Source organism: Typha latifolia, chromosome 4 (genome assembly GCF_019914945.1).
Source record: "Typha latifolia isolate L0001 chromosome 4, TyphaL0001v2, whole genome shotgun sequence".
Classification (NCBI taxonomy): Eukaryota; Viridiplantae; Streptophyta; class Magnoliopsida; order Poales; family Typhaceae; genus Typha; species Typha latifolia.
In genome coordinates, this window is record NC_133089.1 from 5624957 (window position 1) to 5643880 (window position 18924).

General features: G+C 33.7%; 3 protein-coding genes across 6 annotated transcripts; all 3 read right to left on the bottom strand.

The window, feature by feature from the left end:
* Positions 1-322: 322 nt before the first annotated feature.
* On the bottom strand, positions 323-2544 carry LOC140786456 (probable protein kinase At2g41970). Its single transcript, XM_073134904.1, has 7 exons — positions 2416-2544; positions 1807-2060; positions 1595-1721; positions 1238-1511; positions 993-1125; positions 821-907; positions 323-657 (listed from the first exon to the last, which is right to left on the bottom strand). The coding sequence occupies exons 1-7, from the start codon at positions 2498-2500 to the stop codon at positions 535-537; spliced, it is 1083 nt and encodes a 360-aa protein (XP_072991005.1). The 5' UTR covers positions 2501-2544; the 3' UTR covers positions 323-534.
* A 2807-nt stretch (positions 2545-5351) lies between these two features.
* LOC140787537 (uncharacterized) lies at positions 5352-8281 on the bottom strand. 4 transcript variants are annotated; one of them, XM_073136511.1, is made up of 4 exons: positions 7481-8204; positions 7062-7141; positions 6862-6964; positions 5352-6047 (listed from the first exon to the last, which is right to left on the bottom strand). In XM_073136511.1, the coding sequence occupies exons 1-3, from the start codon at positions 8096-8098 to the stop codon at positions 6871-6873; spliced, it is 792 nt and encodes a 263-aa protein (XP_072992612.1). In that variant the 5' UTR covers positions 8099-8204; the 3' UTR covers positions 5352-6047; positions 6862-6870. The 4 variants fall into 4 exon arrangements, with proteins under 4 accessions (XP_072992612.1, XP_072992610.1, XP_072992609.1 ...); XM_073136509.1 differs by having other exon boundaries at positions 7226-8203; XM_073136508.1 differs by lacking the exon at positions 5352-6047 and having other exon boundaries at positions 6632-6964; positions 7226-8281.
* A 4703-nt stretch (positions 8282-12984) lies between these two features.
* LOC140786790 (homeobox-leucine zipper protein HOX11-like) lies at positions 12985-14765 on the bottom strand. Its single transcript, XM_073135446.1, has 4 exons — positions 14419-14765; positions 14005-14246; positions 13840-13919; positions 12985-13678 (listed from the first exon to the last, which is right to left on the bottom strand). The coding sequence occupies exons 1-4, from the start codon at positions 14684-14686 to the stop codon at positions 13354-13356; spliced, it is 915 nt and encodes a 304-aa protein (XP_072991547.1). The 5' UTR covers positions 14687-14765; the 3' UTR covers positions 12985-13353.
* Between the last annotated feature and the right edge of the window lie 4159 nt (positions 14766-18924).

Here is an 18924-nt window from a genome sequence, read left to right on the forward strand (position 1 = left end):
CTGAGCAAGGTGTCCCAGAAATGATTTCCTCTGAGATTATATTATGTCGATTAATGCCTAAAAATACACCGAAATTTTCTAGCAGTTGACGAAAGCAATCAAGATATGCAGAGATGAACATGGAGTAGCACTATCATGTTTAACAGAAAACTTGCAGTACTATAGACTTTTCCAATATCAAGGCTTTTGATTCGAATATATGTATATCATTCTTCGAAGAAATTATACCTTAGCTAGCAAAAGATTTGATGTTTACAGTGATAAATAAAAAAGAAATAAATGATTAAACTGATCAAAATTACAAATCAAGACTGGTCATCAGAGTATTGAATACCAACAGCAACATCGAATGATCTGCGTGTTTGATGGGAGTTCCGAATACAAAATATCGAGAGCATGCAATAGTTTATTATGTATATTTTCCATGATTAATGCAGACAGAGAGTCAAATTTTCATTCACAAAACTTGTTTAATGCAATAGGGGGAGTGGTTATATGGAGTACAAAAAGAATAGTAACATTGTGGAGATCAAATCAGACAGTGTGCTCTTGTCCAGGTTTGGTATTAAGAAGAGGTTGGAGAGCCTTAACAACAATTGTCATGTTAGGTCTGAAATCAGCTTCATACTGAACACATAATGCTGCAACTGCTGCCATCTGAACCATGTTTTGAAAGCAAGCATGTCAGAGAACCTTTAACTTTTGAGTCCTTAAGTAAAAGTAGAAGTTTTCAACCATACAGTAACACATTTATATTGACATGTCAAGCGATGTGGGGGTAAAAGAAATCGACAACATATTAAAGAGGAAAAAAGGTTACCTTGGCAACAGCTTTAGGAGGGTATTCATTGTTTAGCTTCGGATCTACACACTGTTTAACTTTGTCCTCGCTCAACCTTGGAGTTGCCTGATCATATTGCAAGAAATGTAAGATGATAATAAAGTTGAACAGCCAAAGAGATGATTGTTACAATGGAAGCTGGGGAAAATACCCAAGTTACAAGACTTTGCTGTCCTTTAGGCATTGTATGGTCTACTGGCTTTCTTCCTGTGAGAAGCTCTAAAAGAATAACACCAAAGCTATAGACATCGCTTTTCTGAGTCAATTGTCCAGTCATAGCATACCTGTGGTTGTCAGTGATTTAAGAGCAACGCAACCTAACTGATTAAATCTTTTTAAGTATAGATGTCATAAAGATAAAGACAATTAATACATCTTCTTTTGAGTGGAACTTACTCAGGAGCATGATAGCCAAAAGTTCCTAAAACTCGAGTTGAATGTAGGCGAGCTGCTGTGTCTGGAGACTGGTTTGTAAGATTAAAATCGGCAATCTTGGAATTATAATCATCGAACAGAAGCACATTGCTGGATCTGACATCTCGATGCACGAATGGCGGCTGAACTTTCTCATGAAGATACTCAAGACCTCTCGCTGCTCCATAAGCTATCTTCACTCGTTGGTTCCAGCTCAGAAAAAGAACAGGTTCAGCACCTTGCACTCCTTTCCTTCCTGCAGGATAGATCTATGACTATCCTAGATCTAACCTGTGCAAGTATCAATTTTTTCTAAAAATTGAAAGGGGACAGACACACCATGCAAAGTGTCGTGCAAGGAACCTTGCGTTGCGAATTGGTGCACCAGTATCCGGTTACCATCCTCCAAACAGTAACCCAGCAACCCCACAAAATATTCGTGCTTAAGTTTTGAAACCATGGCGAGCTACATCAGAACAAGAGAAGAAAAATAATAAGACGTACATCATATAATTCTTTATTGACAGCGAGATGAGCGAAGCAGAACTCACCTGAGCAGTAAAATCAGAATCAGGCTCATGGGACACACTAGGATCTAACTTCTTTATTGCAGCAGGCTGGCCACTACTTAGAGTTGCATAATAAACGCGACCATACGAACCTTCCCCAACTAAAGCCTTGTCACTAAAATTGTTCGTTATTCTCTGCAGCTCATCCAATGGTATGATTGGTAGCTCAATGTTCAGCACCTTCTGGGGACCTCCACTTCTGACAGCATTGGGACCCCTTGGACCTCTATCATTACCTACATTAGGAAAAAACAAACTAGATTGACTATCTGTCGACATTCTACAAGGTTGCAATTACCATACACAATCTATTACATCTAAATCAACAAACCAATAGTATCACAACAAAGAGAACAATTAATACTAGAATGTGGAGTGGAAAGTTCATGGCTAGATATGAACAAAGAGAATCCATTTTATAATTCAAACTAGAATCAGATATAGAGGGAGAAGGAAAGTTATAAGAGCTCCAAATACCACATACATTATATATTATCAAATGAATAATATACTCATGTCATGGCCAAATGATGCAATAAAAAGAATCTTAAAATCACAAACAACCAAAGTGAAGCATTTCTTCAACCATACCAGGGGCGTTATGATTTGGCGGCGGGATTGCTTGATTAACATGCGGCCCAAAATTTTCTTCCTCTGTATCTCCACAGCAAAACATTGTTAGTCACGACGGTGTACACAAATCTACCATCAGGATTTGTCAGCAACCCAATTCATGACCTGAGCTTCACCTAAGATATTTGTTCCTGCTTTTCCAATCAGGCTGGAAGACAAAAAGGATAAGAATGATTATAAAGAAAAATTAGGAGATCTCATGCAATATGATAAATTAGGATGAAATGAAACAAAAGGTTTTATAGATCTTTTTAGCAAAAGATTGAGATACTAACTGCCATACAAATTAGCGAACAACTAATTCTATAGAATAATTCTCAAATTCCCAAAAGAAAAGAAGAATATCTCAGAAGAAATTGAAAATCCTTATGTTTAATAGAAGGAATCGTTAAGAGAGAGAGGAACATAGGGATATTGGGAGTTATGGCGGGAGAAGCGCTTCTTTTTTTTTAGGTCATCCACTTCACGGCTAATAAATCACCACATCAGCAATATGAGAGGCACATTTGTTCTCTTGGGAGGAGAAGATACTTATAATAATTAAGTATTTCATAAGTATTTTTAAAAAAAAAATACTTATGAAAACCATCCTACATTTTGCTTTATAATAATTAACCCCCTTAAATATGGATATATATCATTTTCATCCATGCATTTTATCTAAAATATCTTGCAATTAGTTTTGTTAACCATTAGTTACTGTATAGATAAGTAAAAATAACTATAGATGCAAAATCACTATAATACCCTTGAATATGTTTTTTTAGGTTATGGTGAAAATAAATGGAAAACTAAAAAATTTTAAGTTAAATGAGGGGGTATTTGAGATTTTCTATTTTTATTTTAAAAGTAATGGACATTCTCTTCTTGTGTTAACTACTATTATGATACTATTATAAGAGCCTCAAATACTGTATACTTCATATAATATCAAATAAATAATACACCACAATCTTATATAAGTATCCAAAAGAATCTTAAAATCATAAACAACCCAAGTGAAACATTTCTTCAATTATACTAATAAGGGCGTTATGATTTGGCAATAAGGCTGCTTAATTAACCTGCGGTTTAAAATTCTCCTCCATTATACCTCCACAATAAAGCATTGTTAGTAATGACGATGCATGTAAACCCACTACCAAGATTTGTCAACAACCCAATTCATGAACTGGGTTTTTTATCTAAGAAAATTCATCCCTAGAACCGGACTGGAAAACCAAAAATATTGTTCCCAATAGTTATATTTCTTACAAACAAAAAGGATAAAGAATGATTGTAAGCAAAAATTAGAAGATCTCTTGCAATAAGATGAATTAGAGTGAATGAAACAAAAAGTTTTATCCTTTTAGCAAAAGATTGAGACACTAAAAACAACAAATTCCGAAAAATAATTCCTAAATCCTCAAAATAAAAGAAAATTGTCTTATAAGAGATTGAAAATTGTTATGTTTAATAGAAGGAATCATTAGGACAGAGAGGGACATGGGGGGGTACATTGTGAGTTATGGCAAAAGCACTTCTTCTTTTTTTCTTAAGCAATCCACTTATTAGCTACTAAATCACCACATTGGGAGGAGCATTTGTTTTGTTAATAGGAGAACTGCTTCTATTTGAAAATGTAGGTTTTGTGGCCTGCTAGCTGCTCCTTAAAAGAAAATAATAAAAACTATCATATATTTTGCTTTACAATAGTTGATACTCCTACCATATGTATGGATATTTATCATTTTGATCTCTCCGTTTACTTAAAATATCTCAAAAATATAATGTCGTTAGTTTTGTTAACGGTTAGTTACCGTATAGATAAGTAAAAATAACTATAGATGCAAAATCACTATAACTATTATTATGATAAAATTAACTTATAGTGTCATTAAGTCATTAAAAGTAAAATGGAGGGATCAAGTGATAAATAATCATATGGTAGAGTGTCTAATAAAAATAAAAGACAAAGTGTTTCTAGTAAATTATTTACTTAACCTCTAAATTATCATCTATTTCCGCATACAAGAATTAAATCTCCTTTTTATATATAGTCTCTAAATTATTAAAAATCTATCAACCATTTGACGCCATAACAAAAAAAAAAAAAAAAGGGTAAAAGATAAAACGTTGTGTATATTAATTGCACAAGGGTAGTTAACCATAGTACTGAGTGATCACGAGAAGGACAAATTTTTGACCCTCTTGCACCTATGTTTTTACTTGGGCCAATTTTATTGAAGATTGTTGGAGCTCTTTAGTCTCTGCTGCTAATGATGATCAAATGGGAGGCTTATTTATAGAATCTTCATCCTACCTTTTCTATTCTTAGTTATGGATGAGTACTTATATATATTATTATTTATTTGATACTATATTTTTATTATTACCTAAGTTGTTTCAAGGATGAAGGCCAAAATAAAAACGTAGAGTTGCTTTTGGTATGTAAACAAATCATTTATTTATCCATGTATTTCTTTTGATCAAACATTCTCAAAGTGTATTTTCTTCCCTTATTTTCTAGCAGCCAAACATTAAATATGGCATCATTAAGTTCTCATTTCTCTCAAAAAAAAATATAATAGTTATAAAATAAAATAATAATTTAGATTTAATTTTAAACCTTTTTTCCCATCTTTCTAAATACATATATATATACTTAGAAAAAGGATAATAAGATTAATTTCATCATTTTTGTTTCTTAATTCCAACTATCACAACCAAACACTATATTATCCTATATTTTTATTCCAACATTTATTCTTTCTTGTACGACCAAACACCAAATTAAAATTGAAACAGATCTTTTTATTTCAAAATAAGTTCTCTTTTAACTTATAAAAATACTAATAATAACATATGTTACAAGTAAATTCACAATACATTTTATAACAAAAAGCTTTGGTCACAATATGTACTGAAAAAAAAAATCTGATGCTTTCATTTCAAACACTAAAAAGTGAGAGATTTCATCCTTACAAACTATCTTCGCAGATTATAGAAAACTTTCTTCAGCCAGTGAATTGCTTGCTCAGTACAACAAGATCTCACACTTCTATGGATAGGACATTATAATTTGAATTTTGGATGATAGCAAGGAAAAATATCATCATCAACACCAACAATGAGGTTATAAGTTCTCTGAGTGCATCATTGGATCAATCTAATTTGCCTACTAGAAATTTCCCATCAATAACACGACTACGACTTTAGCTAACTAGAGCTGAAATAGGACCTCTTGTGGTATCCTTGAGAGTGATTTTGTCCAGGACACAGTATTTGAACCTAAGATTGGAAAAAAATTCAGAGCAGAGAGAATACCTCTCAGCTTGATGTGTATCTTAAGGAAAACAAAATATCTGAGACCAAGTTTCCAGCTATTGTGGCTAAAATACTTCCTTGTACTTCCCAGAACTCTGTATCTCCACAGCAGTGAAAGTACTCCCAACACCTGGGAATTAACACATACAGATGAACTGCAGCATCCTCGCCGGTTTACCTTGTACTATAAAAGTCAAGGATCCAAACTAGAGCAAGCAAAGATTTTCTTGTATTCAAGGAGTGGTATTACAAGTCTTCATGTTTGTCATCTCTAGAAGCATCAACTGAAACTTAAAAGATGAACCATATCATTGTCGGTTTTCCAAGAACTACACTAATGAAAATGACTCACACATCTGTCAATTGTCACAGCAAGTGTAGAAAGAATCAAATCTAAAGGAATGCCATTTTGAATTCACAATTTAAATCTGATCCAAATGAAAAGATAAAGGAGCTGTTATAGAAGTATCAGAAAAGGATATTAAAAGTAAAAAGAGATCCAATCTATTACCATTTCCTTTCACATGCCATTTCAGAATATTAAGAAGATTAAGACAAGTTCCATTGGCAATCAATTGCAATAATGTATAGTTCGCCGCAACCCCATCTTGCCTATATCAAAGTCTTTTCTAAGGCATCATGAAGGAAAGCCACAAATATAATGCAGAATGTAATCCATGTGTACAGAGAGACATAAATGTCATTTGATTTTATCATTATAGCATGCATATTGACATTGTAATGGTGACCTTTAGGAGAATTTACATCTCATATAAGAAACTCAGAACCTAATATTAATAAGGCTACTTTTGATAAAAGAACAGTAATAACATAGAAGACTACTTTTGATAAACGAACAAATAATAACATACTAAACAGCATTAGCTTTATTAGGTGAAGGTTTCTAATTTATTTCCCTCTCAAGTCAAAAGTACATGGAAATTGACCAAGCACAGACTCAAACTTTGCACTAACATGGGTATATGGTATGTTGTCCACAACCAATTCAAGCTTTCGCACATTTTCCAATTCAAAACTCAATGAGAAAAGAAGAAATCTTAACAAGAATTAACTTTCAGAAAAAGAGAAAGTTCTTGCCAAATTGCTTCACATTCCAAATCCAAAAACAGCGCGTATCTTGTGGAAGATTAGCTCCCTCCATCCTCTCTCTGTGTTCTCCACCACCGTCGCATTCCCATACCTGCAAGTCATTCATAGATTTAGCAAAATCCAAACTTTTTGCACACAAAAAAAAAAAAAAAAATCCAAATTCCATGACAAACTAAAGAGTTACTAACTTGTCTTCCTCTGGTACATTAGTCTGTGTTAGCTTCACAACCGTCACTCCGGCCTCCTGCTCATCCAATGATAGCTTCACCTGCATTCCATAACCAAAACGATTTAATAACCAGTACCGGCAAAAGGAATCATCTCCTAACACCAACAGAACCAAGCAACCCACAATCGAATTTATCCCGTCCGGCCAGCTCCCAAACCTCCACTTCTGGACGATCAATTTCCCCTCCTTCAACTCCTCATTCACCCCGGTGATCGACCCATCGAAGAGGCTAAACTCCCCGCCAACCTCCTTACTAATCCTTGCATTGCTCTGCGTAAATCCTTTCCATCTATTCTCATCCATCAAGATCTCATACAAGTCACTCGCTCTACAATTAAACCTCTCCGTCAAAGTTATATTCTTGAACCCTTCCTTCACCTTTTTCTCCTTCTTCGCAGGCGCAGAGGGAGTCAATGCCGTCTTCGCATCCAACGCAGCCGCCTTCGCCGCAGAAGTCGGCTTCTTGGCCTCAAGCTCGTCCTTCGCGGGGCCGCCCTTGGCCATTGCTTGCACGTAAGCTCGGATCTTCTCAAAAATTATAGGTTTCCCCTTCGCAATGAAGGCGTCCTTGATCCGTCGCCCGATCGGTCCGTCGTCGTCGCGAACCGTGATCCTAACCTCCGGGTCCTCACCGGCGTTCTCATCGGCGAGATAGGGCACCTCAAGCGTTCCGGAGATCTTGAGGAGGGCCTCCCCATCGGCGGAGGAACGTGCCTCGCCCTCCCACGAAAGCGAGAGGGAGAGTTCGTACCCAGGGATGACCTTACCCTTGCGGACGTTGACGTAGGCCTCTCCCTCGAGCTTGTCTACCGTTTTGGTGCGGATCACGAGGCCGCCCTCACCGTCGAGGACAGTGATGCCGGAGAGGAGGGAGGAGAGCAGGGAGCGGGACCACTCGAGGCAGTCCCGCTCCGACCAGTGCCAATTATGGACGTTGGTCCCATCTGGGCGCTCTTCTACGATCCAACGCTTGTCTCCTTCGCCGTACTTGGCCATGGCGAAAGCTAGGGTTTTGAATACAGAGGAGGAGGAGGAGGGGTGCTAGTAGCTGTTCGACGAAATGCGCATGAAAGCTCGTATAAAGAAAGGTTCGCATAGAGTGAAAGGGGGGCGGGGTAAATATAAGAAGTTTGTCGGGGCGAAAAGGAGAAAAAGAGAGGGGCTTCTGGATCCTTCGCTATTAGAATAGTCTCGAAGGTCTGCTATATGAAAAGCGTACTTGATAAAATTAAGTGAGCCTCTTGAATAGCTAGCTAATCACTGAGGCTCAAATTGATTTCATTTTATTCCATATGTCACTTGTTCTTGGTCTTGGTCTAATTGTCCCAGAATCAGACTCTTTCTCCTCCTCAACATTTTAAATGATGTAACTAAACCTACATGGTCTGGTCTGTAAAGACTATAGTATCTGACATTAAATTCCTAAATTATAATTAATAAAATGATAAAGTTAATTATTATGTTGATTGACTTGCTAATTTTAGTAGAATCAATGACTATGGTTGTACTTGAGATATGAGAGTTTTCATTTTAATCGCCTCCGATTCTAACGGAGCTTTTTGTAACTGTAAAAATTAATTTATAAAATCTTTTTAAAAAAAATAAAAGAAAGATTATACAGTCAAAAGGCAAGTAGCTAGGCCCAATATGAGAAATTATTTATTATTGCTAGTAATATTATTAAGCGATATTTGATGAGATAGATGATAGGAGAATAGATGGAATACCAATTGTACTTAGTAGGACATGCAAAGTCCTGTACATTTCCTTTTCCCTTTTATTTTTAATTTGAGAAAAGACCTTTGAATTCCTTGTACTACTCATATATAAAAATCTTACACGTAATGTTGCTTAAGAACAGCAACTTGTTCATGAATTTTCTGCTACGTCCAATGAGCATATCTGCTTGAGATTTTAATTGAGGTTTTAAGTATATATATCTCTCTCTCTCTCTCTCTCTTAGCATAAACTGTCTTTATGGGCTTGGTACTATTATCCGTATCATTACAACTAATTTTAATTAGGGTTTAAATATACTTTAAACCTTTAAATAGTTATACTTTCTGCGTGGAATCACTTTATCTCTGTATGATTTTTTGTACTGTACATATACCGATTTATATATTTATGACTAAAATAAAAACTATTATCAAAATACCCACCTAAATTATTAAAATGTCTTGTTATAACAAGGGTAACTTGAGTTAGGTTTTTGTTTCCTTACCTATTCTATGTTTACTTTACAATCCCGTCCAATTTTTCTTTTTCAAAATGCCAAAATTAATTTTGCGTCAAAATTAATTTTGCACCAAAATTAGTGTTGAATTATTTTTTTACTTCTCTCCCTTCTCTGCAATTAAATATTAATATATCTTGATTTTGTGACCAAAAAAAAAAGAAGTAAAACTTGTTACATTTCTAAAACCCCTCAATTTTTTCTCCACAATCTTAATCTCTTCTTCTCCCATGGTCAAGCAACTTCCACCAAGGCCTCTTCCATTCTCCTTCATCCTTTGTAAAAAGAATAGGTTTTGCTAAAGAATATCTTATCTTATTGATGCATCCTCCAAATAAAACATTGAAACAAGTTCTAAAATTTAACATTTGTTTCTATTCAAATATATTGGTTTATAATTTTATTATCACTACATAGGTTGATGAAAAACCAAAACTTAAGTCTTTTTTAATAAAGGTAAAAATTTATGTGGATGATTTGCCTCTCTTTAAAATTGGAACTATTTTTAATAATCTACTATGATGACAGTGGTCAAAATAATTTTTTAATATTTTTCTATTTGTACTCTATTATTCTTTTATTGTAGTAAATTATATGAAAAACATTCCTACTATGTATATAAACTAATTCTAAATATTCTGAGTTATAATTATTTTTATTTTTTCAGTTTATAATAAGATGTGTAATATGGGCGTAAAACTGTCTTCTAATATAATATTTAGTAGTAATATATCACTACTAATTTTTATTTGGTATGGATACGTTACAATTCATTCAAAGGTGTCAAATATAAAAATGATATAAATATTATGGTACATACTTTCAGTGTGTGAGGGAATTCGTGCGTAGATATTAATTCTATAATACACAGGTTTATTGATGAAATACATAGATACATCTTTATTATCTATAATTACTTATAAATACTCTACAAACATAATAGATAGATGATCGAATGTGGATTATGACATCCGTAGAAATTACGACAATGGAGTCAAGAATGAAAGAGAATCTAGGTAAAGACATAATTGCCACAATTTCAACTATCGTGTTAAGACAATCAATGCCGCACCTGACAATTCTTCAACAGCAAAATACCATAAAAATCAAGTCCATTGTACCAATTTGTTGTAATTAAATTATTTTGGAACTATTTGGATTTTAGAATATGTAGAAGAAATTTTGTTTTGACATACAATACTAAAATATTTAAAATATAAGATCAATATATATCTCTTTGCATACAACAACAGAGTAGTGTGACATACAACCTATATAATTCATATATGTTATTTTTTAAGATATTTATATACGACAATAAAATATTTTGATACACAATTTATATAATTCTATAGTTAATATACTAACTCTAAATTTTTATAGTTATTAATTATATATTCCATTACCAAAATATTTGGGGCGTACACCTCGGCACGAGTTCAACATATAAATTCATATGTTACCGGATCAAATAACACTCGAGTGATAGATAATAAAAGAAAAATAAAAAATATTTTTCGACTTAGAATTTTTTTTGATACCAATTCCTCTGATCAGTTTGTCTAAAATGTGTAACATAGTTATTTTGGTAATTTGAGTATGTAGAATAAAAATTCTAATAGTTTTATTTTTTGTCGCAAGTATTAAAAAGAAAAAAAAAATATATATATATATATTGAAACCAACAAACCTTTTTCCCAAACTATGCTTAATTAATCACCAAAACATTGGGTCGAATTCAACAAACAACGAAGGGTGCATGCGATGCGATAAGACCGTTGCCTTTTCTAAATTCCTTACCAGCCTTTCAAGATGTCAAAGGCCTTCTTCTCTTTTTCTTTCTTTTTGAAGCGAATTCTTAATAAAAAAAAAGAAGAAGCCCATGAGCCTCCCAATCATTGCCTCTTGCGTGTGGACTTTGGAGACATGGCTCTCTTCCATTATAGGAGACATATGCATCACAATCTTCTTCCTTTTCTGCTGCCCCACCTCTCTTTTGGCATCACATCGAATGAATCCTCTCTCTCTCTCTCTCTCTCTCTCTCTCTCTCTCTCTGCAAATATATATATATATATATATATAGATAGATTATATTCATTGGGTGTGTATCATCTTTGATGTGATATGAAGCTTGAATATTCTTTGGGGGTGTTTGAACTAATAATAATGGAAGATTAATTGGGCTAGTAATGATTTGCTAATGGTTTGGTATTTTTACTTTACATGACACCATGAATAATATAGACATCTAATATTTGTGTTTGGGTCTTCTACATAATTGCCAAGAAGTTTTCAAAATATTATAAGTGCCACTATTATAACTAATTTTTAATAAAATATTCTTTCTTAAAATTTAGAGCGTAAATAATATCGATAATTTTTGTTTTACATAAAATAAGATGTTTTTAATCTAGAGGTGAAATAATTTTAAAAGCCGAATGAAATAAAAGGAGAGATAATAATAAATTAATATATCATAAGAAACTAAATTGTTATTTAATTACTAAACGGGTGCATATATATTTTTGGTTCTAAATTTATGATGATTAATATATAATTTTTATTATTTAGCACAAAGTATGAGAATGCTTTAAAAGGTGTGATGAATAACAACATAAAGGATAAAAAGGAAAGGAAACTCAAAAATCTTTAAAAAAAAAATTATATCTTTGTATTTAGTTTGTGGTGATTAATAAATTATAAATGTCCATTCAATCATTCTTCATTGACTTCAAAGAAATCCACAGAATAATAGCAACTCATGATCACTGTTTTTTTCTACAGAATAAATTTCAATAGGTATCTCGACCAAGTTAATTACTGGGTCTGCGACGAATTAAAAAAGAGCCTCTCACTATCTCATTGTGTCATCCATAGAATCATGCTAATACTATTCCATATCTTTGTTTCGTATTCTCCCTCGCCATGTAATGATAGAGACTATATTATATTGCTAATATTGTTTATAAATGTGGAAACTCGAAACCAGCTTTCTAACCCCTGGTACAGCTGAACTGTTAAACTATGTTCCATTTGATGTATAAGCTACGATTTGACGTGAGTTTAGAAACAAATTTTTAACAACTTGGAGTCCAATTGGATTCAAAATACTTACAATAATGTACTTGGATGAATGGATTATTAAGGATCATCTTCCAATTAGGTGACAAGTTAACTTTGGTTTCTAACATCCCCAACTGCTTCAGAAATGAATTATTTTGACACAATCTTTTTCAAAAGGGCCATTGGGTGGTGGTATTCACTATTAACTTGCTAGATGAGTGATGTGTATGTGTATGTATATATCTATATATATATATATATATATATATATGTAGGTATACTTTTTAACTGGATATATATATATACTGTTAATAATCTAATCTCCCATTTACACATAAATTCCAAGAATTTTGGGGCAGAAAATTCGCAAGGAAATCAATATCACATGAGCTAAAGACTCGCAATCAAGTGGCTTTCTCTTTTTGTCTCCTTTCACCATCTCATGTGTTGATAGGAGGGAAAGCCATTCATTGGGTTTGCTTTGTGTGTTAGATAACCATGTCAATTACGACTTGACAAAGTTTTAAACTCTAATAAACTATGTTAAAGTAAGTAAGCATAATATGATGTGTTTTAGAAACATTGATGTTTCAATAGATGAAACGCATGCTGCATATATTAATTGCAAACAACTTTGATACATGAGGCTGGTACGAAATATAATTATCAACCTGCGGACCTAGGAAATTTCCTATTAGAGATTGATTTCTCTAATAATTCTGATGATTTAAATTTTTAAACCACGTAATAAAAAATCTATCAAAGCACTAGGAATGTCTTCTATCTCTCTTTGTCTCTGTCTCTGTCTCTCTCTCTCTCTCTGTCCAAATAGAGGAGAAGCCAATCTCCAAAGCATATTAATAGGAGCAAAAGCAGAGAAAATTAAAAGAAAAATATGACAAAAAGAGTATATTTACAGAACTTGCAACCTCGGGCCATGCACGTTGCGGCTCAGGATGCGGCCGACGGCTGGTGGTGCACCTCCGGCTGCGTCGCGAATTTGTCGAAGCGAGTCTTCGCGAACAATGCGGCGAAAGACGAGGGCCGGTGGTCGATGGCGGCGGCGGCGGAGGAGGAGGAGGAGTTGGATGCCACGCGCTCACATTTTGGGCACATAGAGAGCGTGGTGGCCGGAATTTGCATGCAGAAGGGGTTGGCCTTCTTGAGTGTCCTCAGCTCCGCTAGCTCCTTCTGCAGCCGCCGGTTCTCCTCCGTCAGCGTCTCGCAGCACCGCTTTAGGTACTCGCAGTCCACCTCAGTTTGCTTCAGCTTTGTTCTAGTCATTTCGTCGAACACTTGTGAGATTTTGCGAGAAAGAAATGGATATGAAAAAACTAGCAGACAGAGAAAATTCCGTCGAACACCTGTATTCCTTCTTAAACATGAACAGATTAATGAATAAGAAAGCGAAATAAGGGAGATTTCTCAAATGGGTACCTGGCTCTTCTATTCTGGAACCAGACTTCGACTTGTCGAGGCCTAAGATTGAGCTGCTTAGCCAGAGCAACCTTCTGCTTCTGTAACCAAACAAGCAGTTAATACCCATAAAAAAAAAGGAAAAAAAATGAATTTTTAAGTAGATTTCCGGTTTAAGAAGCATACTGGGTTGAGAGTGTTGTGCTCCTTAAAGCTGTCCTCGAGGAAAGCCGATTGCTCTTTAGTCAGGCGCAGCTTCTTCCTCGCCGAGCCGTTCTCCTCCTCGTCGCTTGCTCTCGATAAGGTCTTCTCTGCTACTGCCGAGATGGTGCTATTGGGAGACGAGGACATAGCCCTCCCTTCTTCTACTTCCTCCTCTAATGGCGTTTGGTTCACATCGAATCCTCTCATGCAGACTTCCAAATTCCCTAAAAACACACGAAATCTTGGTAAAAATGGATGGAATAAGAAACCAATCAATACCCAAGTATTGAAAAATTCCTCCTTTTGAGATAATTTAACAATACCCATCTCCCAAATCTCGCTAAAATGGTCAAATAAAAGAAGAAGAAATCTCCTAAATAGAAAGGATGGTCTTACTGTTATGAGGAGCCCATGGGAATCCAAGCTTTTGCTTAGGCAAGTGAACCAGGGGAAGAAGGCTTAGCGGCACCAAAGGCTCAAGGTTATCCTTTTCCTCCATCTCCTCCATCTCCTCCTCCTCCTCCTCCTCCTCCTCCTCCTCCTCCCTTCTCCCAAACCCAACTCCTAATCCCAAAACCAAGCCTTCCTTGGCCTCTCCCACTGCCTTCTCCAACTCAAGGAAAGACTTAACCGGAGCCTCCCCCAAGCTCAAACCCAACTCCATCTCAGAGATACACAAGAGAAAGAAGAGAGGAGACCGAGAAGAAGAACAGAGAAGGGGAGAGAGGAAGGCTTAGGGGCTTTTATAGAGCCAAGGGAGGGGGTAGAGGGTCTTGTCTGCTCATCTGCTGTAATTAATAGCAAAGGCCAAAGCAAAGTTTGACCGACTATCCCAGGTTGACAAAAAACACACGTGACCCAGGAAAAGCGTAGCTCAAATTAATACTAGAATAATAAAAATACCCTTTTAAGCATTTCCCAAATTAGAATTGGATTTACGGGGGGCGAAAATTAAATAAATTGTTTAAGTATTAATCATTGCAATTACGCCATTTAATTCGTAACCACGGTTAATTACTTGGGTAAATTATAAATGTATGCAATTAAGAGGAGGAGGGGGGGTGCTGTGGTGTTTAACGTACGTAATTATTGATTATTTTTAGGTAAATAATGTCGAATAAGTCTATAATTAACTATAAATTTTCATGCATCTTATATGTGTTTGTTTATGTGAAAGATATTTCCCCTTTTTATATACAGTCGCTACTATAATCATAGGTTATGATGGATGGTGGTGTGTGCTGTTGATGAAGGTTCATGATGGTGATGGTGATGGTCACAAAAATTAGTATGTGCTTGTAGCTTAAATATGAAATAATTCACTAAGAAAAATAAAAAGAAAAAAAAATTGTACTTAAAAGGCATTTGAAAATAGGGAATTTTTGAATGGAATTCCTTGCAATGAAAGCAAGAAAGAAACAGGGAGTAGAAGGTAAGACACTTAATTAAGCATAATGTTCCTTGTTTTATCATTGTGACACTTAATTAAGCTTATTCTCATTAACTTGGTAGATTGAATTAGTCATTTGATTGGCAACTAATTATTACAATGAAAAACTCAAAGATTTGACGGTAATTTTTTTTTTAATAATTTAAATTAGTCAATACTTTGTATTTTAATCTTTTATACAATAAAATATGCAAGTACCAATCACAAATAACTTCCAAAATACTAATTGAATACCAAGCAATTTTGTGAAAATAATACAATATGCCTTATAATGTGTGACGTTTCGATCTATGCATGATATATTATTAATATTATTATTGTTTCTATAATTGGCACTTATAGGCCATCATTTACTTCGCGTGTTAGCTACAACATTGAATTATTATGAATAATATTTTGTATAAGCAATATTTTTATTTTTCTAAACAAAAGTAAACTAGGAAATTGGATCGAATTGGTAGACCTTGTAGGTTTGACTACTAGCATAATTGACATGGTGCACAAAGAGTATTAATTTTCTCAACAAACATCTTAATTAATTCCTAAGCTGCCTCCCAAACTGTTATTATGTTATCCTACAAATTGAGAAGAAAATGACTACAAAATTATGTAGATATTCGCCACTAACAATATTTAATTTAAGTATAAAACTTTTAGACGATGCTAACTATTTATATATTTGTTCATGATCTTTCAAAGATTATTTCTTCTAAATCAATTTTCTGATTTTTTTTTAATTGGACATCATTGCAACATTGGTTTAGGTTTATCGAGCCATTAATCTCCCTAAGCTACCGCAGCATTAAAACAATCAAACAAAATAAAGTATTTAAGAGGCTGAGGCATTTCACTACTACATTACAAATAGATGACTACTGACTTTAAACTCTAAGCCTTCTAATAACTCACCAATTATTCTAAAATTTTAGGCTATTAGAAAACGTTGATTTTTATATTTTATATTCTAACACTCCCCTTTGCTTTTGGGCTGAATCATTTTGATCTGTCCAAGAAGTGATCTTTCGCTCTGATACCATGTTAGCTTACAAATTATTCTAAAAGCTTAAGCTGTTAGAGAACACTAATTTTTATATTTTATATTGTAACACTCCCGTTCACCTTAGGAATAATTTTTTTTCTTATTCCATAATAACTATATTTTAAAATATAAATACTATTCATCAAAATATCTTATATTATACACTAATTCAGTTACTAATTTACTCTTCATATCTATCTCATAAACCTATTTTATATTTAAAAAAAATCAAAAATATTTTTTTTATCTTTTTTTCATTTTATATCAAATCAAAAGTAATTATTATATTTTATTCTACAATATAGAAGAATACAAAAAAATTTATTCCTACAATAAACAGTTTGTTTTGGGAATAACAAAAAGAATTATCTATTCTAAAATTGATCTTATTCCTAAATTAAATAAGGCCTAAAAATATAAGAATAGGATATTCCTACACAACGAGATGTATATGGAGGAAATCTCAAATGATTCCAAGTATAATTTACGAGCTCCTTGTCTTCAATTCCAGTAGAACACTATCTAACTTAAGATCTCAGTATCGATTCACCTTGTTAGACTAATGAATATATTATCTTTTGACATCAATCTGCTGTAATATATTAAAATAGAGACATTCTCCGGAAAATAAAAAAAGACACTCATAATTGAACACATTACAACAAATTAACTTATTCTCGATCAAGAAAATGAATATGATTTTTGGTGTTTTATAGCTCTTTTAAAATAGCTTTCAAATTGATAATAATGTACTATTATATATAATTTCTAAGAAAATATCTCAAAATTTCAGCTTCAAAAATAAAAGAAAAGAGACCGGCAAACACCGGTGACCGCCCTGCTTCAGGCTTGCAACTGCAATTATTGAAGTCATGCAGTTATTATGATAAGAGAGAGAAAACTTTGGTCATTGAAAAGACCGGCTGCAGACAGTAAGTAGCTACCATTTAATCATGATCAGACAGCAAGAGATAGCAATAAAGAGCTACTAGCCCACTCTGTTCAAAAGAGACCTTTACGTTATCACTCTAATCAAGTGATTGAGTCTATCAATTTAATATTTAGTAAATTTATAATACATACAGTTGTATTTATTGTGACTTATTTTTATTTTTTACAAGAGTTTATTTTCATACAGCTTCAGATGAGTAAGCAATGCACAATTTTTTAAAGAAATTTAAAATATAGATGGTTATTTGCAAAAAGAACCCCAAAAGAGGATGTATTATGTAAAGAGGAGAGCAGGCAATTTAGTGGCAGGCTTTGATTAGGAAATCTTTTGGTGGGATTCTCTCCGCAGCGTAGGTTGCAGTCAAACATTTGATGGGATGTAGCGGATTTCGCAATCATAGAAGTTGTGCCCCTATCATCTAGGTCAGCCGACAGCCCTCTGATCAAGATCAGAAGGTTGCCGGGCCTAAGAATAATAATCTAATTAGATTAAATTTGGGTAGAAACAACTCAAATTTATTTTAATCTTTCAGTAAGAAGATTAACATATAAACCAATAAAAAACAGGGACCAAAATTTAAAGTTATTTTAATTTATTATTTTATAATTAATTGAATATATATATATATTCTCCATATGTTAGATAGACGTAAAAACTAAATAATATAAAATTGATTTCTAATAAGAAAATAAAAATATAGGATGTTTTTTTAATAAATATATATTAAGTTTGGTTATATTAGTGATAGTTGTTTGACCCTTTCTTTTCTTTCTTTTTTAATTTATTTGTAGAGGCATGCTCGGAGGTAGGGGTATTATAGTCACTCCGAGAAAGTATGACATCCTTTCCCGGGTAATCACGTGACGGGTGCATGCGATTTGGATTCCCACGGGCGTGCATCTTTGACAGAGAACGTGGCAGACTTATATTGGCTTTAAACGACAAATTGTGTGGGGCCACGAAGACTCAATCATGAGCCCTTGCATCTTGGCGCGGGGACAGCTGTCTGCCACGAGGGAACAACGTCCCCCAGGTGCAATCATTAGTACAGGCACAACTTCAGACCCGACCTCTTATTATTTCTACCTGATTATTCCGGTCTCTTTTGCTCTTTCGCTCACCCTTCGGTGACCACACCAACCTTCTTTATTCATTTTTATTATTAAAAGAAAAAACTCACTATCTCAGTTCTCAAATCTAAATTATATTATTAAATTATCAATTTGAATTAAGTTTAATATAAAAATACTTATTAAAGAAATTAAAAAATGAAAAGATTTTTAATATAACAATACTTCAACAAATATAAAATATAAATATCAATAAAAAGATCATAAAATAAAAAAAATAAAGTAATTAAGATCATTAGTTTACCACATCTAAATTTTTTTTTATTATAGAAGGGCAACATATTAATACCATATTTATATCATCTCACTCAGATGTTATATTATTCTTTTA

Coding starts and splice junctions, on each gene's coding strand:
- LOC140786456 (XM_073134904.1), bottom strand. CDS start 2,500: ATGTTTTGCTGTGGAGATACAGAGGAAGAAAATTTTGGGCCGCATGTT. Junction 2,061..2,415: donor GCCAAATCATAACGCCCCTG/GTATGGTTGAAG, acceptor TTCCTAATGTAG/GTAATGATAGAGGTCCAAGG. Junction 1,512..1,594: donor CTTGCACGACACTTTGCATG/GTGTGTCTGTCC, acceptor TCTATCCTGCAG/GAAGGAAAGGAGTGCAAGGT.
- LOC140787537 (XM_073136509.1), bottom strand. CDS start 8,098: ATGGCCAAGTACGGCGAAGGAGACAAGCGTTGGATCGTAGAAGAGCGC. Junction 7,142..7,225: donor CGGACGGGATAAATTCGATT/GTGGGTTGCTTG, acceptor TATGGAATGCAG/GTGAAGCTATCATTGGATGA. Junction 6,965..7,061: donor AATGTACCAGAGGAAGACAA/GTTAGTAACTCT, acceptor AATGACTTGCAG/GTATGGGAATGCGACGGTGG.
- LOC140786790 (XM_073135446.1), bottom strand. CDS start 14,686: ATGGAGTTGGGTTTGAGCTTGGGGGAGGCTCCGGTTAAGTCTTTCCTT. Junction 14,247..14,418: donor CCCATGGGCTCCTCATAACA/GTAAGACCATCC, acceptor GTGTGTTTTTAG/GGAATTTGGAAGTCTGCATG. Junction 13,920..14,004: donor AGCACAACACTCTCAACCCA/GTATGCTTCTTA, acceptor GTTTGGTTACAG/AAGCAGAAGGTTGCTCTGGC.